Below are 21,950 nucleotides of genomic sequence, written 5' to 3'. Positions count from 1 at the left end.
ACCAAGCTGCCACCTTCTATTTCAGGGATATTATTGATTAAACACTGAAATTGAATTTTACGTTCAGAGAAATCTACTTCATCCAGGGCCTGATCGGAGTCCTAAATGAAAAATAAGAGGGCGGCAGTCGATAGCGCGTGGTGTTAAGCCCCAAACAGGCAAATTGTGCGGTCACAAAGAGCGCCTCTAATCCAACAATGCACCAGACTCTGCCATTCTGAATACACAAAGGGAATAAAAACTTTTCTGAAGTTCTGGCCCACTCAGTGGCCTAGATACCGGCAACTCTAAACTGTGAGAAAAATGCCGAGCTCATAGGCGAAGTGCCTTTCTGCCATTTCTGAATACACAATTTGCATTCTTGATCTCAGAGGAAAGGCCAGAGGGGGCAGAGGAAATAAAGTTTGTCAAGTACCGCTGTGAAACTTGAACAGCAGCAAGGAGGTGGAGATAAGGAGTCAGTGCGATATTCACTAAAATTTCACGACTGTTCAGATTAGAAGGGGAAAAACATTGAAGACTGTGGCGAGCAGGACGAGGCTGAGGGATGTGAGAGAACCGCGCAAGGCCGTGGCGTGAGTGATAATGAACCTCACCTGTGAGACGCCCCGGTCTCGCATCTCTCACGGAGGAGCGGAAGCATAAAAGGAGGCGGCAGGAACCGGCGAACATTCAAATAACTTTTAATGACAAAATAAAACAAATACAAAACCAAAAGTATAAGACAGCAGCTCCTCACAGACGACTGCTGGCCACACAAAACAGAAACAAAACACAACATAAACTCAGGCCTGTTCCTCTCTCGATCTTCAGCGTCGCCGCTTCTCCTTTTATGCTTCCGCTCCTCCGTGAGAGATGCGAGACCGGTGCGTCTAACAGGTGACGTTCATTATCACTCACGCCACTGGCCTCGCGCCGTTCACTCAAGTCACTGGACCTCGTCCTGCTCGCAACAAAGACAAAACAAAAATCTTTCTGAAATGATTACATCAAATGTGAAGCTGATGAGCATTTATGAATGACTATAAAAATGTTCAGTACGTGCCTGGAATTAATCCAATCAGAACTTCTGCAATTAATGGAGGTCTGACTCTGCATCAAGTAGATGATTCAGTTCATTAAAAACAAAGCCAAATACCCTAATATTCCAAATACTTGGAATAAAATTGGGGTGGCCAAAGAACTCCGTTTATCTATTAAGGGGTTTGGAAGTGAAACTCTGTAGCGCCACCAGAGGGGGGAAAAATCCCTGAGGCAAGAGATTTCTTTAAGAGCATTGCAACAAACGTCTTAAGATGTCAATCAAAATGACGCCGCGGATGGCTTCCTCGGTGTGGAGCTCTCCAGCTATTGTGTTGTTTTTGTTTGTTTGTTCTGCGTTTAGTCATTCTTTTTCTATCAGTTTCACCAAAGACGAACTACTGGACATTAGGAAACACACACCAGATAACTTTTCTACAGTTTTTGATTATTCGGACGTCTTGCAGGACATTCTCGTCGGAGGGGCAGCGTTGTTCAAACGCGCGGTCAGACGCAAATGTGGGAAGCGAGCCGGCACGCTGGTTAAACTCCGCGAGCGCGGCCTCGGCAATGCAATCCCCAGTATTCAATCTTACGAATCTCCGATCCCTTCCTAACAAAACGGACAAACTTCTCCTCACCTGCACTAACAAGGATTTTTTAAATTCTTTTTTAAACTCTGCTGCTCTGTGCTTCACTGAAACCTGGCTGAGTGAAGCCATACCAGACAACGGAATACATCTGCCGGGCTTCCAGCTGTTCCGAGCGGATCGCATAGCGGAGCTAATGGGGAAAAAAAGAGGTGGCGGATTGCGTTTCTACATTAACGAAAGTTGGTGTTCAGATGTAACAACACTGAAGAAGATGTGCTCTCCTAATTTAGAGCCACATTTCATAAACTGTAAACTCTTCTACTCGCCTCGGGAGTTTTCCTCTTCAATTCTCGTGAATGTTTACATCCCTCCAGACGCGTGTATGAGCGCGGCGCTACAACAGCTGGCTGAACAAATAGCTGAAATAGAACAAAGGTACCCAGACTCTCTTTTAATCATTCTTGGGGATTTTAACAAAGCAAATATTTCCCGTGAACTACCAAAATACAGACAGCACGTTACATGTCCCACCAGAGACAGTAATATACTGGACCACTGCTACACCACAATAAAAAATGCGTATCACTCCGTCCCAAGGGCAGCTTTGGGGGCTCTCTGATCACTGTTTGGTTCATCTCATACCGACCTACAGGCAGAAACTGAAATCAGCTAAACCTGTAATAAGGACTGTAAAAAGATGGACTAATGAAGCAGAGCAGAATCTACAGGCCTGCTTTGATTGCACTGATTGGACTGTTTTTGAAGCTGCTACCAACGATCTGGATGAGCTCACAGATACTGTAACATCAAAAATAAGTTTCTGTGAGGATACATGCATTCCTACCAGGACATTCTTATCATTTACTAATGATAAACCATGGTTTACTGGGAAACTCAAACACCTTCGTCATGCCAAAGAGGATGCCTACAGAAGTGGGGATAAAGTCTTGTATAACCAGGCCAGAAACAGACTGACAAAGGAGATCAGAGTTGCTAAAAGAAGCTACTCTGAAAAACTGAAAAAACAGTTTTCATCCAACGACCCATCATCAATCTGGAATGGCCTGAGGAACATCACCAACTACAAGTCACCATCCCCCCGATCTGTGGACTATCAACACCTGGCTGATGATTTAAACTCATTTTATTGCAGGTTTGAAAAGCCCTCATTCACACCACAAACCCGGTCTGATCTGCACTTTACGTATTCACCATTACCTCCTGCACCCTCATTACTCCCACCTCCTGCCATCCAACCTGAGCTTAAGGTCTGCGTGGAGGACGTGAGCCAAGTCTTCAAAAAACAGAAGACTAGGAAAGCCTCAGGCCCAGACGGCATCTCATCTGCTTGTTTAAAAGCCTGCGCTGAACAACTGGCCCCGGTCTTCACGCAGATCTTCAATAGATCATTGGAGCAGTGAGAAGTTCCCTGCTGCTTCAAACGCTCCACTATCATTCCTGTCCCCCCCAAAAAAATCACAAAAAAAAAATCACTGGACTTAATGACTACAGACCTGTCGCTCTCACGTCTGTGGTCATGAAGTCGTTTGAAAGACTGGTGCTGGCCCACCTGAAGGAAATCACTGGACCCCTGCTGGATCCCTTTCAGTTTGCTTACAGAGCAAACAGGTCTGTGGATGATGCAGTCAACATGGGACTGCATTATATCCTGCAACATCTCGACAGACCAGGGACTTATGCAAGGATCCTCTTTGTGGACTTCAGTTCAGCCTTCAATACCATCATACCTGATCTTCTCACAGCCAAACTGACCCAGCTCTCCATACCATCCTCGATCTGTCAGTGGATCTCCAGCTTCCTGACGGAACGGCAACAGCGAGTGAGACTGGGGAAACACACATCCAGGACTCTCACCACCAGCACTGGCGCGCCCCTAGGGTGCGTTCTCTCCCCACTGCTCTTCTCCCTGTACACTAATGACTGCACTTCTAAAGACCCCACAGTCAAGCTCCTGAAATTTGCAGACGACACCACTGTCATCGGTCTCATCCAAAACGGTGACGAGTCTGCTTACAGACTGGAGGTTGAACAGCTGGCTGTCTGGTGCAGTTATAACAACCTTGAGCTGTACACTCTGAAAACAGTGGAGATGATCGTGGACTTCAGGAGGAACAGCCCAGCACTCCCCCACTTACCATCATGAACAGAACTATGGAAGCAGTGGAGTCATTCAGGTTCCTGGGCACTTCCATCTCTCAGGACCTGAAGTGGGACAATCACATTGACTCCACTGTGAAAAAGGCCCAGCAGAGACTATACTTTCTTCGCCAGCTGAGGAAGTTCAACTTGCCACAGGAGCTGCTTATTCAGTTCTACTCAGCCATCGAGTCTGTTTTATGCACTTCCATCACTGTCTGGTTTGGTTCAGCTAACAAATCAGACATCAGGAGACTACAACGGACAGTCCAGACTGCGGAGAGGATCATTGGTGCCCCCCTGCCATCCCTCCAGGACCTGTACTCTTCCAGAGTGAGGAAGAGAGCAGGTATAATCATCACAGACTCCACTCACCCTGGACACCTCCTGTTTGAACTGTTACCGCCAAGACGGCGACTCAGATCACTGGCCACTAGAACATCTCGGCACAGGAACAGTTTCTTCCCACAGGCCATTTCCCTTCTGAACAGTTAACATATCTCCCAAGGCATATGCCTGTCAGTTCAATACTCCAACTGTTTAGTGCAATATCTTACAAATTCAGGTGATATTTATATTTATTTATATTTATTGATACTATTAAAAAATACGGTAAATATGTTCATAATCTGTAAATGTTTATTCTGACAAAACCCAACTGTGATCATATATTTTTATAGTATTTTCATATTTTTTTAAATAATTTTATTTGTAGAATTTGTATTACTATGTTTCTTGTTGTATCTGTATTTGTATATGTGCACTGGAAGCTTCAGTACCAAGGAAAATTCCTTGTGTGTGCAAGCACACTTGGCAATAAAGCTCTTTCTGATTCTGATTCTTAACGGTCACCCTTACGTAAGTGTTTATACGAAGCATTTTACGATAGTTTTTGGCAATTAAGCAGAAAAGTACAGAATGACTCGTTCGGTGTCCTCAACGCCTAGTCCTAGATGGACTAAGGACAAAACAAAAACAAAAATATTTTAAAAGACGGAGGGAAAACACCCAAGGCAAATTTTATTTTTCTCACGTCATATTTTTTACCTGGCTTATTCTGATTGCTAAAAATGCACTTCCTCCTCAATTAACATGAAATCATCACGTTCCAGTTCCGCAGATGGCTTAAGGGATCCATTTTTATCCCTTTATTTTTTTTTTAGGGCTAAATGGTTACGAAGGACTTTGTTGCAACGCATTACAGAACTTAAGGGAATAAGTAATTAAGGGAAAATACTAAATGACAGCTTTAAGGTTTCTTGTGTGGACCCTTGGGTATTTTCATGCAACCCATGTTTCACTAAGAGTACACTTATTACAAAGGGTTTTCTTAACTCAAGTGCTATTATGCAACCGGGCCTTGAACTCTTTGATCTAAAAAAAACAATTTTCGTCTGCTTTCTCACTTTATCTTGAGTTGAATCAAAACAAAATGACTGCAAACAGTCATTGATGTATAAGGCAATACACAATATGAAAAACAAAGGTTATGTTAACTTTTGAGGAGGTCAATTTGTACCAAGCAAGTCTTTTTTTGTTTGTTTGTCAACATCCGTTATGTCAGGGCAGAACTGATTCATGATATTTTCAATATTTAAATCACTCACAAAAAAAGAGCTCAACATCTTAAAGATTTACTTAAAAAGGGCATTCAAACGTTTGCCAAAAGAAGGGTGTGCAAAGAGGGGTTTTGTACTTCTATAACGCACTACCTGACTTTCTTTCTACATCATTTTCCTCCCTCTCTCTATCATCTTTTGAACTTTGTTAAGTGTTTCATCCTCCCAGAGAGTGTGCTGTCACTCTCTCGCCGTCGCTCCGGGGCCTTGCTCAGCTGGGATCCTTCTCAGGGTGACTGAACTTACTGGTGTCAGCAATGGGATTTGCTAAGCGCTTCATGTTTCTTTAACTCTGTGATGGACAGGTGTTTGTGTGACTTGCAGTGATCTTCTGTCGGACTCAAACTTGCCCCCCAGGGTGGCCTCCTAATGTCAAGACTCCCCCAATGATCTGTCACATTGAGTTTTGGGATGTCAGAGAGCAACTCCACTGGGCAAACACTTAAAACTTAAAGGAAAAAAGAAAGCAATCAAAAAAGTAGAGGCCAATGTGTCACACCAAACTCTGCCCGCTGATGACCTTCCATCTGTCAGATGTTCATACAGAGAGTGTCTGATCGAACCCTTCAATTCTCAGCTCTTAACTGATGATCACCTGCAGCGCTCATGGTCACATCCATGGATTTCACTTGAGATCAAAAAGAGCGTTTCCATCAGCCACAGTAAAAGGATCACAAAAGAAGATATTTTGAAAAATGTTGGTAACCAAACACTTGATAGACCCCATTGACTTCCATAGTATTTTTTTCCTCCACCATTTTTTTCCAATGGGGCCCATCAATTGTTTGGTTACCCTTATTCTTAAAAAGAATTTAAATTTTTGGGTGAACCATCCTTTTAAGCCCAGCAACACATTTTTATCTGATATTTGTAAACAGAACATAGTCCTAATAATAATTAATTAATTAATTAATTAATTGATGAATAAAAAAAGAACACGATAAATAAAATTGATAAATACTTGGGTAATAATAATACATAGTAAATAAACCTATTTAAATGAGAAAAAAAAAGCATTTCTTACAAGACTAAATTTAAATTACTGTATCAAATTCTTGGTTATATTTTACATTTATAATAATTTAAGGAGCTCTTCCATTAAAAAAGGTCTGATGACACTATAAACTTAACCATAACTTTAGCAGTAAACCCCTGTCAGGGCAGAACAGATGATTTAAAAATAGTCATACAGCAGATGTCTCTGTGTGGAGAAATGGGCCAACTCAGAGGCTAGAATTTTTCACAGACCTACAATGAACAAACATCACTAAATAAAAATTAATCTGGCATAATGGACAAACTAACTGGTTTCTATGACAAGTCTTTCTGCTCCTCAGAAAGTAACTGGAAGCCAGAAAATTTAATTTAATCAGGAGGACAGGAAGAACCAGGCTGACTTGCTTCAACAAATTTCAATAAAGCAACAAATTCCATTCTCCAATCCTTCCTAAAATCCACACACAAATGAACAAGAATACACACCAAACAAATTAGCGCTTTCCCAGTTTTACTGTTCTGGCTTTTCCTCAGTAAAACATGGAGACAAACTGTCATAATAAATGAGAGAGGAAACGGGAAGCAGCAAAAGGGAAGCTAAAGCATTCTTCTCCCACGGGCTTATCTGTCCATTTCTCTTGCACACATACACAAATGCAGCAAAAACAACAGGAGGAAATCTGGGATCTCGTTTCTCCAGGTGCTATAAAATTTTGGAAGCATTACATTGAAAACAGTAAATCAACAAATTGAATGAAGTAATCGCTACCCCACAGCTCATATTAAAGAGAAGAACTGTACACTCCTTAGTGCCTCAGACTAAAACAATGACAACAGAGTCACTAGAAGTCTGCGTTTGGTAAGAGTTTTTTAAGATGTCTGTTATTAGTTTAAAAATACATTTATTCCGGTGATGGTGAATTACTCCAGTCTTCAGTGTAACATGATCCTTCAGAAATTATTCTAATATGCTGATTTGGTGCTTAAGAAACATGTAGCACATAGACTATGATCCTGACTGTATTTGTACCATTTATGATAATATTTCAGGTGAGGAACACATTCTATGAGTGTAAATGGATGTGCATTCTGAACGACATTCTACCTGAGTTTGCATCATGGCACGTTCAACTCTCCGTGAGCTTCCTCTCTCCAGCTTAGTCCTCAGGCACAGTGATGTCACTTCCACCGCCCAGAACTTTGGCTGAGACAGCAAACACTGAGGAAGAGAGAGAAAGAGATGAAAATATCACTCATGGTGATATACAGATTTTTCATGTCCCACTTTCATGAATATGAAATCATATGTGCAACTAGATCGCAAACCAAGAGGAGAGATTTCTCATCTGATACATTTTTAACCACAGTGACAGAAAGCATATAAACGCATAACACACAAATAAAAAAGGAATCTATAGCATACAATCCGACAAACACATACCACCCTCTGCATACAGACACGTGAGCGTTCACTGGCCTGGATCACATCAGCAGAGCGGCAGGTAAGCGAGGGGTAGAGGACTCAGATGGAAATACTTTCCGACACACGTTACTGGAAAAGCATCCTGTCTTAACTGGAGCAAGACCGACACGTCAATGCTGAATTAAAATATATGAGGCGTCTCAGATGCACTATTTAAAACAGCACAAGGCAATCAAGAAATCAGGAAATATACATCATTCTGCATTGGGGAAAAGGCTTTAAATGCTAAGGCTATTTATTGCTACTGAGCAAACATTTACATATTAAACTAAAATCTTGATGTTTAAAAAAAGTTATTTAAGTTGGCAATGTTATTTGTGGACTAACTAGTAAGGACGCATGAATATAAAAATTCTGGCTAATACTGACATGGCAATAATTGTGTTATGGCTAATAACCAATCAATGGCTAATATATTTAAATGTTAAAGAAAATAATAAATGACGAAAACATACACAAATTAATAAATAAATTAATAAATAAATTAAAATCATAGTAAATGCTACAAGGAATTAAGGCATCGTGACATTATGATTTTTTTTGGGTGTTTTAAAATAATTACATTTAGATTCCCTTTGTCATCTTACACTCACTTAATGTAAAAATGGATTGCTCACTATGATAAAGTGAACCAAGTCATTTAGCAGATTCAATGCGACTTCAAAGTTCACTTGATACTGGTACCTGGAGCACCTGAAGTGCCAGAAATATTCCCTATTTTGATGACACAAATGCTTAAAACAAGATAATTTGCCAGTTGGAATCCAAGGGCAAATTATTTGGAGTTTGTGTGATGCGCATCAGAATTAGTGGCTGAAGCAGAGATCAGATCATGAGATCACGGCGCCGATGATAAGAGAAAGGCATTGGTGAGTCTATCTCCAGTAACTCAATAAGAGATACTGAACCGCTGTCAGACTTATGAGCATTTTCAGCCAGTGAGAATCAGCTCCGTTTTTGTAGCCAATCGGGAGAGAGAGAGGGGGAGGGGTTTGGTGATGGGGGATGTTGGTCTTGTAATGGAGTATATGTAGTAAACGAACAAAAGGTCAGTTCCCGAGAATGACTGTGGCTGTGTACACACACACACACACACACACACACACACACACACACACACACACACACACACACACACACACACACACACACACACACACACACACACACACACACACACACACACACACACACACACACACACACACAAGTCTCGTGATTTCAAGCACTATGTCTGGCCTCCTCCCCTTAAAGAATTTATTACAGGAAAGGGTAACACCACTTCGTTCCTCTGACCTACAAAGGGGAAGAAAGGAAAGGGGAAAAGCACTGGAAGGTTCAGTGTGATTTATGCGGACTTCAAGCCTGACTCATCAAACTCCTGCTCTTATACCTGACATTCACATCAAAGCACACCCATCTTCCTTTCTTAACTTCAAAGATCCGATATGCTGTGAAACGCTGCTCAACCTCAACCTCCCTGTTTTACAGGCATTAAATATTTGTAAGGCGTTACAAATTATTACTACAATTTTACAAAAACATTTTTTTATTATTTAGACAAAAGTCTGTTTCAAATGAGTATCTTCAAAAAAAAAACATTTCAAATGTAATGATGTAATTGGAAATGCAGAAAAAGCAGTAGAGTACTGACATCATGAGTACTGACTATTTTGAATCATATTGTTAGAAAATGATGCAGAAAATATTGTTAGTCATCTGACATTTAAATGTGCTGCTAACATTGAATTTGTCTTACAAAACTTGCACAATGGTGGCTGATTTATTTTTAGGAGGAGTAAAAAATGGTTGTGGGCCCCACTGGGGGGTAATGTTTCTGGGGGGGGGGGGGGGGGGGCGTCTATATTTAAACTCACCCTTACTGTAACAGGCCTCACCCCATCTCTGTCTACAGACACAAGGGCTCCAGGAAGACTACAGTGCCCAGTTGAGCTGCCTACCCAGACAGCATTTTTAGAAATATTTGGCAAGCTCACAATGCGAAGGTTGTTCTGAAAAAAAGTAACTGAATTGAGATTCTCAACATGCACAGTTAGAATAGAATGAAAAATTAGAAAATCTATTCTAGACACTAGATATCAAGACCCTCACTAAGGTTTGGTACAGAGCCAGAAAGATCTCAATTCTCATTTTTGGACGATCCCTCAATAAAATAAACCTGGCTATGTCTCTGAAGCGCTGATGAACATAATGAATAACAGAGAAACTTTGGCTGTCTCCCAATGGGCTGAAAGTATCAGATGGAGGGGCAGAAATTATTAGTGACATAAGCATTTTGGCATTCCATCTTTTGGGAACTCAAGCTGATAATGTGCGGATTATTTAGTCTTTTCCCCAGCAAAACTTCCTGAGTTCTCTCGAAGTGTGTGCTATCTATCCATCTTTCAGAGGAGCATAACTCAGGGTGCATATCCGAGATCTGAACCTGATAAAAGAAGATCCCTGAGGGGGTCGAGGAACGAGCAGCGTCGCCTGAGGTCAGGAAGAATCTAAGCAAAACACTCTGTGTACTTTTGGGGGTTGCACAAAACATTCCCACCCTAAGAGTTCTTGTTGCTCACTGCAATGCCAAGTTGACAAGATGACTATCACAAAACAGCTTCCTTCCCTGGGGAAGAAGAAACCACCAAGAAACAACTTTTCAAGCTGGTGACCCCTCCCACTCCTTCCAGAATTGCACCTCTGTTCCTCTCCACACGCTTCTGCTGCTCTGAAAAACCTGTGTTACTATGGTAACCGTATCAGGGCTCAGAAATGGGAAGGAAAGCATTTTAATCACCAGACCAGCCCAAGACTGAGATAGAGTATGGTTAGTTTTTGCAGAAAATAACTATATTGGACTCCAATTTCCTTAGCTTTAAAGTCGCAATGAAATGGGAGTAGCAACATTTTATTTCATATTGTGATGTATATCTGAGTGAATCTGATTAAAGAACAATGAAAGAATGTAGGGCAGGGACTTGGTTCTATAAATCACAGGGATGCAAACACATGTATGGTCAAAAAAGAGAGAGGTTATCGAAGCCCTCGCCCTCGCCCCGCCGCAAATATCCATAATTGTGATGAATTTAATCCTTTGTAAGTTATCATTTTGCAGTGTAAGATTACAATTAACACCTTTAAATAATACATAAATGTATTTTTATTAAACTTAATGAGTGTATAAATCAGCAGCAAAAAGTAATTCTTGAAAAAATCCGCACAGTAATTTTATAAAAACTAAACATGTTCATAAAAACAAATTACTATTAGCACTCTTATAAAATTCAATCATGCAATCATACATTTCACAATTTTATATTTATATATGAATGTCAAGAATTCAGAAGTGTATATATTTATATAGCCTACACTACACTACACAGAAATAATATACAATTAAATTATAATTATTTTAAATGTATTGTGCAGGATAGGTATAAAAAATATATAGGCTTTAAATAATCTTTCAGTGCGCAAAACCATGAACGCTTCAAAACAGAGCACACAAAGCGCGTATGCGCATCGCGGGTGCAGAATGATGTGCTCAAAGCCACATGGAGTCACAGTGTGCAGCGCTGCGCTGCACCAGTGCGCATTTAAAAGTTCACGGTACAAAGCAAAGAAATGTCGAGGGCACAAATCCTGGTGTAAATCTGTCCAACAGTTTATTGATCATTTGTTTCTTCACAGTTTTAAATTCCAGTTATTGTGCGTTTGATTCATAGTCCTTGTCCTAACAGGCACGGTAGCGAGTCGTTTAAAAACAGCAACAAACATAATATACAAATACACAAAATAAAGTAATTTTATGCAAATTCACAGCCTTTCATCTACAGATCAAGCACTAATGTGAATATATCATATTGGAGAGACTGCATCCTGCTGTATCCGGACGAGGCGCGCGCGCTGTTTGAATACTGAATGGACAATGATTGACAGCCGCAGAGGAGGGAAAACGAGTTTCCGTAAACTTTAATTTAATGATGTAAATAGACTTCTGTCCCTCACATTAAGCTATGGAATGGTTTCAGATGACTTTGTGAAATTATAATAAGACCCTCTCAGTCTCAGATTCAAGTCACCCAAACTGACGTGAAAAAAGCGCGAGGCGCCGAAAAGTGCGCTGTTTGCATCCCTGAAATCAACTGTTGACTGGATAGGGCATTACCTGAATGCAAGCTTGCAATAAGAAGGGGGAATGGTTTATGTAGATGAAATGACAGGAGAGATCTGACGTCACCAAAGAGAAGATCAAGTTATGAAATTGATTACAATTACGAGGCCAATAGCATGCTTCTTAGCCTGTACAACACGCTAGTAACTCGCTAGTCTGTTAAAGCATCATCCGTGCCTGCAGTCTTTACTTATTTATTCTCTCTCGCCTTTTACAAATCCAACAAATACTTGTGGAAGGATCAATAGGATCACTCAACAAACACTGTGAGTAATGTCTTCTCCTGTTGTTGTCACTTACACTTCATGTCACATGTATAGTATAGCCTTCTCTGTCAGCAATATAGGATTTACATAAATGCAGGGAGACAGTCAGGCCGACGGAGAAGATTTCAGACCTAGAGACACGCACTCAAACTTTAATTGAGGAGAGTAAGAGTGCAAGGGCTTTAGATATTGCATATTTAGATAAAGCAAATAATCAAGAAGAATTGGGACATAATAAAAAGTGATACCGTTTTGAGAGATGTACTGCCGGAGGTACCTACTATCACCTTTAAACGAGCTCCTACTCTAAAAGATAGTCTTGTGAAAAGCTATATGCCTCCTGTACAGAATAAAACCTGGCTAGGCACAAAAAGAGGTAACTATAAGTGTGGAAACTGTAATCACTGTAACAATATGGTCAATACCAATATTTTTACAGATGTGACATCAAATCGTGAATACAGTATACACATTTATTAATTGTAATACCTCATTCGTTGTCTATAGACTTGAATGTCCTTTTGGCTGTTTATATATTGGAAGAACTAAGCGTAAACTTAAAGAAAGATTAGCAGAGCACAAATTATGCGATAAGAACAAGCAACCACCAGTATCCTATGGCTCTACATTACGAAGAGGCGAACCATGGAAGTAGCGATACTCTAAAAATCTTTGGGATAGAACATGTTAAAATATCACCAAGAGGGGGAGATAGACTTAAAAAAAACTTTTACAAAGAGAATCTTTTTGGATTTTTACTTTAAAAGCTAATCAATACCCTGGTCTAAACTTAGAATTGGATTTTTCTCCTTTCATGTAACTGACTATATGCACGTCAATGTTTTGCTATAAGTATCTGTCTATATTAATATTTCAAATTGTATCTTGATGTGAAAAGTGGTAAAATATAGAAATTGTAAAATTATTCAACATTTGAGATTGCACATATTTATTAGAGCATGAAATGGAATTATATATTTTTTACAATGTAACATTTTTCTGTAACTTGTCATATAAAGTAACCTCTTGCTATATGGATCCATTTATATTGATATTTTAAACTATCCTGATGTGAAAATGTGACTTGTCTTGTCTAAAGTAACTTGTTGTAATTGCTCTCTGTCAGTCAGGTGATATGTGCAGACGAGCACCTGTGCTTCTAGGTCATGTGACCACATGCAGATATGTAGCATGCAGTCTACGGACTGCCATTTTAAATTTGCCCTGAAGAAGGCCATAGCCAAGTTTAAATAAAGGCTTTTTAAACTTATATTCCTTTTTAGTACCTCAGAATTACTGTTTATTTGGCTTTAGATATTGCTTTGAATGCGACTGACATAGTGAACTCTGTACATTGTTCGGTTCCGGCTGTAGAGCCCGTGCAGCAGGGCAACTGGGTGACCGTGAGACGCTGTAGTTGCGGGACAAAATACTGCTCTTCCTTTCCGATTACAACATTAAACAGGTTCTCCCCACTCAGTGAAACACCCACTGAGAATCCTGTTGAATGTCCCCAAGTTATTGGCGATTCTATTACACAGAATGTGAAAATAGAGACACCAACCACCAGTCACATGTTTGCCGGGAGCCAGAGCGCCTGACATCAAAGCAAATTTAAAAGTGCTGGCTAATGCTAATCGTAAATTCTCTAAGATTATTATTCACGTCAGCACGTGTTTTTGGGGCAGATCTGACCTGTTGAACAGAGATGGTATTCATCCCTCCTGGGATGGTGCTGCTCTTCTCTCTAGTAATATGGCACATAGTCTTAGAACTCAAACATAACAATCTGGGGCTCAGGTTAGGAAGCAGACAGACTGGCTAAACCGACCGTCTGCTAGCTGTCTCACATCACTGAGGTCAGATAAATCCTATCACATAGAGACTCTTTCACCTAGATATCATCATATAGACTGTGTCTGTTCCCCGAATTAGGACATACTCCTAAACCCATTTAAGGGTAAAATTTTAATTGATGTTCAACAAATAAAAAACAGATATAATACAGATGATAAAGCTTGGGATCCTGAATATTTTATCCCTTACTTCAAAAGCACTTATTGTTAATGATATGATTACAGATTACAACCTTGATGTTCTATGTTTGACAGAAACCTGGCTAAAACCAGACAATTACATTACTTTAAATGAGTCCACCCCGCAAGATTACTGTTATAAACATGAACCTCGTCTGAAAGGCAAAGGGGGAGGTGTTGCTGTAATTTATAGTAACATCTTCAGAATTACTGAGAAGTCTTGTTTAACCCTCCGGTCAACTACCGCGTACATCACTATACATGTAGATAATGAAAAAGATACATTGGGATTGGCATTTAAAGACATTCTGAACTCTATTGGCGTTAGACAACACGTGTCAGGACCTACTCATTGTCGTAATCATACTCTAGATCTAATATCACATGGAATCAATGTTGATGCCGTTGAAATTCTACAGCAGAGTGATGACATCTCTGATCATTATCTAGTCTTGTGTATACTTCATTTAGCTAAGGCTGCAAAGTCAACTCAGTGTTAAAAATATGTTAGACCTATCACTTCTGCCACTAAAGATCGCTTTATTAATAATATTCCGGATCAGTTTCATCTCCTCAGCATCCCAGATAGCTTAGAAGAACTCGATATTGCGACAGAAACTTTTGACTGTCTTTTTTCCAGCACTTTAGACACAGTTGCTCTTTTGCGCTTAAAGAAGATTAAAGAAAGTAGTTCAATGCCATGGTATAACGAGATGACTCAGGCCCTTAAGAGAGCAGCCAGAAAAATGAAGCGCAACTGGAAGAAAACAAAACTAGTTTTTTTCACATTTCATGGAAAGAGCATGATTGCATACATAGAGGCCTTAAAAGCTGCTAGATCTTATTTTTCAACCCTATTAGAAGAAAATAAACAAAACCCTAGGTATTTATTTGAAACTGACTAAATTAAAAACAAAGCTTCAATCCCAGACGTTTCCAAGCAGAACAGCAGTAATGATTTTATGCACTTCTTTACTTACAAAATGGATAATATCAGGGAGAAAATTATAACTATGCAACTGTCTACTACAGTATCACATCAGGCAGTGCATTGTAGTCTCCTTTAGGAAAAACTTAAAAGCAGAAATAATCTTTGTCATTAGGATATGTACCAAAAACTTTTAAGCTGGCTATGATTTAACCGCTTGTTAAAAAAACGCAACTTGATCCAGCAGAATTAGTCAATTATAGGCCGATCTCGAATCTACCTTTTCTGTCAAAGATACTAGGAAAGGCAGTATCCTCACAACTATGTTCCTTTCTAGAAAGAAATAGTATCTGCAAGGATTTTCAGTCAGGATTTAGACCACACCATAGTACGGAGACAGCTCTCATTAGAGTCACAAATGATTTGCTCTTATCATCCGATCGTGGTTGTATCTCTCTATTAGTGCTTCTTGATCTTAGTGCTGCATTTGATACGAATGACCACAAAATTGTTTTAAATAGGTTTGAAAATTATGTTGGCATTATTGGAATTGCATTAGCATGGTTTAAATCATACTTATCTGACCGTTATCAGTTTGTAGCAGTAAATGCAGAGATGTCTTATCGATCACAAGGTCAGTATGGAGTACCACAAGGCTCAGTACTAGGACCGTTGCTGTTCACTCTGTACATGCTACCCTTAGGAGATATCATTAGAAAGCATGGCATTAGTTTTCACTATTATGCTGACGATACTCAGCTCTTTATTTCTTTACGCCCTGACAAAACTTACCAATTCACGGAGTGCATAGCTGATATAAAAAACTGGATGACTAGTAATTTCCTTCTACTTAATTCTGAAAAAACAGAGATTCTAAATTATTGGACAAAAACTACCTTACATAATAACCTAGAATACTGTCTAACACTTGATGGCTGCTCTGTAAAGTCTTCGTCATCAGTTAGGAACCTGGGTGTGCTCTTTGATATCAATCTTTCATTTGAAAGATTTTCTATTTCTCCATTCTGTCACCTGATGGAGTTTTGGTTCCTTGCCACTGTCGCCTTCCTTCGCCAGTGGGTTGCTTAGTTGGGGACATTTAATTTTATATTTAACAATATTATTATAACATTTTCCTGTTATCTCTGTAAAGCTGCTTTGAAACAATCTGTATTATAAAAAGCACTAAATAAAGCTTACTTGACTACTAGTTAAATCATTTTTATTTAATGCTGGCTTCTATTTACCTGCCACCTCACACTCATCATGACTGGCTCAAAACATCCTTGATCATCTTTTCACCAAACATTATAACGTCCTTAATGACAATTCATTACCCTTCCTTGGCAAGTGACTTTGTATTCAAAATTATTAATTTGCTGTACTATAAAGGAGGGTCGAACCCCGAACAAGAAGCACAGTGCTGCCTTGCGCTACGTTCACAATTCAAACACGTTTTGTCAGTCTGTCAACAGCGCACACCTACGATTCAAAATCCTGCTGCGCCACTAACCTTTTTTCCATTAAATCACATTATATTTGTCCCAAATCATCATTAAAATACTGACTCCACACAGTGCTGCAAGACAAATTTAGTTTTACACTAGTTTTACAACAAAGTCTAAACATACAGGAAAAAATGTATAAATAACGTAGCCCTTTCTAATCTTTCATTTTGCCCTGTTGTCTTTTTTATACTTATAACCATAGTGTAAAAGCATAACTTTTGACTGTTGTGATTACATTCAATGTTGTAGGTTAACATTCCCAACACACTTCAGTTGACTTTAATAGCGTAGAGTAGCGTAACAATCAGTCAACAGTCCTTTTGATTTTTCATGACTATGTACCTGAGCTACAAGTCTGATATATGAAAATACAAATTAGTGGATGTAATTGGTCTAGTTTTCCAACTTCAAGTGAAGGAAAAAAAAGATTTTTCATCTGATGAATTTAAGCAAACCTTTAGAGCATCGTTTTAAGCTTAAAAATAACTTTCAAACCAACCAAACGAATCAAACTGACAAACTTCCCAGTACTTCAGTATTGTGATGTATTTCCAAGTGAAAGGGAATATTGAATAAAGGGTGGGTGTTTTTTTAGCGCACCTCCTCTTCATCCCTCGCTCATAGCAGACTGACGGTTGGGGGGAGTGGTTAAGGATATTAAACCCAAGCCGCCAAACTGACGTCATCAGGGAAGCAGCGCCATTCCAGAGCGGAAGCAAGTTTTTAGATTTTGATTAAAGATGACCACGACAAAAAAAAAAAATTCTGTGCATTAACTTGCGTGGATTAATTGTTCACCACAAGACTATTAATGTGCGCTAACAAAGTAAATGGGGTCAATTTTGATTTCAGGAGGACTTTAAAAAGCAAAAAATATAGAATAGCCAGTCTTCTGGATACTAATATATAAGATTATGAAAAGACTGAGCGACACTGAGAAGCTTGACATCACTAATAAAAAAACAGCTGGAATAATAAATGAGCTAAAGCCACAGCAGGCTGCCTTTAGAGACACCCGTCCAAAGATGAGAGACAGAACAGTAGATGTGAGCAGTAGTAGCACAGCTCTTCAGAGGTCTTTCCAAGAGAGAGACACCATGAGAGATTGAGGGAGAGGGAAATTTAAGAGGCGCCTAAATGAGATGTTCAGTGGTCTGAGTCTTTACCTTTATTACTTTAATCACATAAAGAAAGAGCAAAATGTCCTCAATTCTGGGAATAAAAGATTTAAGGTTCTTTCTGTAGAAGACTAAGTCATGACTAAGTCTAAAACACTTTTGTGAAACTCCCTGAAAATCAGTCTTTAATTTTTACTGGTATATTACAACAAAACCACTAGCAATATAAAGCATTAAGTTATAATTCACTTGGGCCTGCATACTTCATATGAATACTGCTTAAGTGGTGGAAGGCAAGGCCGGAGAGCAGGAGACTCTGGGTCTAAGATGTCATTTAATTGAGCAATAGAGGGAATATTAGATCATTTTCTGTGACAATTTACGTCAACACTGAATTCTCTTGGGGCACAAAAGTACAATGATTATACAACCTGGTAAATGTTGTATTGAACTCCTGATTACAATCTTGACAGTTTGACCATGACGACATGGTTTGCTTGGAAGCAGAGCCAAAGTTGTCATTTTGTTTAGGTATGGATGGGTTTATGAAAAAACAACAAAAAACCACTGGCATTCTTAATTTCACCTAAATAGAGCAAACAATATCCCAAGTAAAAATAAATAACCATTTAGTTTTAGATCCTGTATAAATAATTTTTCAAATAATGTAAATTAATAAACAAACCTCTGGGTGTAGATTAATTTCTTAAGGTAAGCTGACAAAGGGTAGATTTGAAAATTCAAAAATCATATAAATAATATCCAAGTACAAGTAACTGGTTGCCACTGGGCCAATATTTCTAAGCACATCAGAATGAAACAGTCACCACAAAATCCTGCATCCGTGTCACTTTTCGGGAAGCACTTAGACGAAAGGTGGCTTACCAAACATATGACGCAAGTGAGGACTATCATCTGTTGAAAACAATATTCTACCATTTCATCTTGAACCAACTATAAATTGCCAAAGCTTCTCTGTGAGCCTGTGTAAATAGTCCTTCACTGTCAGATCACTAATGTGTATCTGCACAATGTCTATTATGAAAAAGAGAGTGTTACCATTAGTGGAGCCACTACTGTAACCGTATACGGCTGCCGCAAAGTATTTACATGGATATTAATTTAATCTGTTCGGTATGTGGGAAGAAACCTCAGAAGGAGGCTATACATTCAGTACAAAAACATCAAGGTTCCCTGAATAACAAAGTGACAGACATGAGCTCATATCGACCACATCTTTATCTTCAAAGTTCAAGTGCCATTTCATTCTGAAGCAGGTGGCCCAAGTATGATGCCATGCGCAGACAGCAAAGAGATTCATTTTTGCATTATATCATTTAAACCCGTCAATGACAGCCAAATATAATACAGCTGTGATGCGTCACCATGAATTCACAAGGAACGGGTTTTGTGTTAAATTGTTGAAAGAAAAAATAAAGGTTTATTATCAGTGGCTACATACTTCTGATGCAATACCTCTTCACTAGCAGTTTTACCTGTGGGGGACTGCTGGCTAAACACACGATTGAGGCAATGAGAATGTCAACTTTCTGCAGAGAAGAGCACACACTTACACACACACACACACACACACACCTTAAACCCTGATTGAGAAAAAATAAGGTTCAAACATAGGTAATGTATCAGAGCAGGGTTATAGCTCCTCAGTTTAAAGATATTCAGCAAATCCATGGTCACTAATGACGACTAAGTTAAAGACATCATGAATTAAGAAAGCAAATTTCCCTTGATCTTTTGACAAATTAGATGTCATTGTACTATAAAAATATCCTGTAGGTTTCAGAACTCAACTTTCTTGTTAGTCCAAAAACAGCTTTTATTGAAGCCAAGAGATCGGATTTTGTCACATTATTACTTCATAATGCAATAAAAGACTGCCTCAGCGGAAGATCAATGCCTACTGCTACATAATTGCCTCTTTAGCCCTGCCCACTAATTTGTGCATGTCACAAGTAGTAAATACGAGAAAGACGCAAACACAGGATTACTCCAGTAAGCTTTACATTGCCATCCTTGTGATTCTAATATTAAGCATAGATTAACTTTTCATTTTTAACAAAGTTCCAGTCAGATCGCATTAGTAACACACTGTTCGTTTGATCGCTTCATTTTACTGTGGATCCGTTTTTAAAGAGGCAGTTTGACACAGGATTTTCAGAGACGGAAAATAAAAGATGACATATTGCCAACTACATTGAATCTGACAGAATTGTCACAACACGATGAGTTTCTTTCTTCTGTTGAACAAGACAAAAGATGATATATTAAAGAATGTTGGTAACCAGACGGTTGACTGTAGCTATTGACTTTCATAGTACTATGAACTAACCCTTTTATGTTGGCTGTAACATTAAAAAAGTTCAATTCCTGAATTTGAATTGAGGCACACACACACAAAATTGTAGAATTAATTTGACTTGTAGAATTAAAATAGAGTAAAATTCAAAGAAACTTGTATACAGTAACTACATTAAGTATAACTTGCATAGAAAATTAAGGTATGTCAGGACAAACTTTAAATGATGGTTTGACAAACCCTTGTCTGAAGTTTCAGGTCTTGATTGAAGATTTATAGGCCTTACAAACAACAGATCGATGCTTAAAATGTCAGCAATAGAAAATTAGGTCCCATTTTATATTAAGTGGCTTTAAGTACTATGTACTTAAATTGAAATAATGATTTGATACAATAGACTTATTGTGTACATACATGTTTTTACATTGTACTTTTATTTTGAAAATACCTGCATGTAATTACATTTGTAATTTCACAGTTGACCCTTCCCTTACACCTTAACCTACCCTTAAACCGACCCATACCACCACACCTGACCCTAACCTTACCCGTATCACATCTCAATAGCAGCAAAAGTGTTTTACAATACAAGCTGAACACAATAAGTACATTGTACTTATTTTTCGATGCAAGTACATAGTACTTAAAGCCACTTAATTAAAGTTGGACCGAAAATTATAAATATTATATAATGCCTGCCTTCAGGCCATCAAAACGAGGACAAAAAGACAGTTTCAGTTCCCAAAGCCATAACCATCATGAACTGTAATATGTGTGCTTTATGTAATATTGTTTTTGTTTCTTGTATAATTTTTCCGGCACCAAGAGAAGCACTTCCTAATTTCGTTATACATGTGTATATTGTCAATATACAATCTAATCATGTATAAAATATAATTTATGATAAACAAAATAATTAATTCTTCAATTCTGAATTTTGACTGGCACTGAGACCATTTGAGTGCTGACCTCCGAACACATTTGATCACAGCATCATTCACCCAAAAGGCAAATGACTTAAGATTTTTAAGCTTTCAAGGAAGTTAACCTGAAGTCCTCTTGCGTCTGAATGAATCTGTCATGTCACAATGGCTTGTGAGACATGTGCTCCTTTTGTCCTAAATGCAGTTTACTAAACAGTCAAAGCATGCTTCTGTCAGAGGCTGGATAATCTACCATAAAATCCTCAGTTTTTAAATTTGTTCTGGTGAACAATGTTGACAATAAAGACCCATGACGAACACTAAAGGTGGACAGCAGACAACCTGTGAGGTTACGGTCCAATCCAATGTCGATGTCCTTAAGCTGGCAATGAAAGCATGAATAATCGGCTTTGAAGGTGCACCATCTTTGCTATGACTCAAGCACCTCAAGGTGTTTGGATATGACAAGTTTCCTTAACAGTGAACAACAGCTAATTCAGAAAGACTGAAATCCCAAATCACCGTGATCTATATGTACACAAGCTCAGTGTTGGCAATAGGCTGGTGAGATATGTCTTCAGTCTGAAATGTACCCCTGAGCAACAGAACAGTGTTGGAAAAGAGGTCTTGCCGAGACCTCTTTTCCCTAGCGTAACGAGAGAGAGAGAGAGAGAGAGAGAGAGAGAGAGAGAGAGAGAGAGAGAGAGAGAGAGAGAGAGAGAGAGAGAGAGAGAGAGAGAGAGAGAGAGAGAGAGAGAGAGAGAGAGAGAGAGAGAGAGAGAGAGAGAGAGAGAGAATTTGTTGCTGAT

General features: G+C 39.0%; 1 protein-coding gene across 1 annotated transcript in view; it reads right to left on the bottom strand.

The window, feature by feature from the left end:
- Nucleotides 1-21,950, bottom strand: part of ttc27 (tetratricopeptide repeat domain 27) — a 107,136-nt gene that overhangs the window by 36,232 nt on the left and 48,954 nt on the right. Inside the window, exon 10 of the mRNA XM_077239467.1 lies at nucleotides 7,491-7,604. Coding sequence (XP_077095582.1) covers nucleotides 7,491-7,604 — 114 coding nt within the window. The remainder of the gene's footprint in view (nucleotides 1-7,490; nucleotides 7,605-21,950) is intronic.

The sequence above is a fragment of the Siphateles boraxobius genome, unplaced genomic scaffold (genome assembly GCF_051911475.1).
Source record: "Siphateles boraxobius isolate OS27281-9 unplaced genomic scaffold, OSU_SipBor_1 22, whole genome shotgun sequence".
NCBI classification, from domain to species: domain Eukaryota; kingdom Metazoa; phylum Chordata; class Actinopteri; order Cypriniformes; family Leuciscidae; genus Siphateles; species Siphateles boraxobius.
This window is presented reverse-complemented; position numbering and strand designations above follow the sequence as displayed.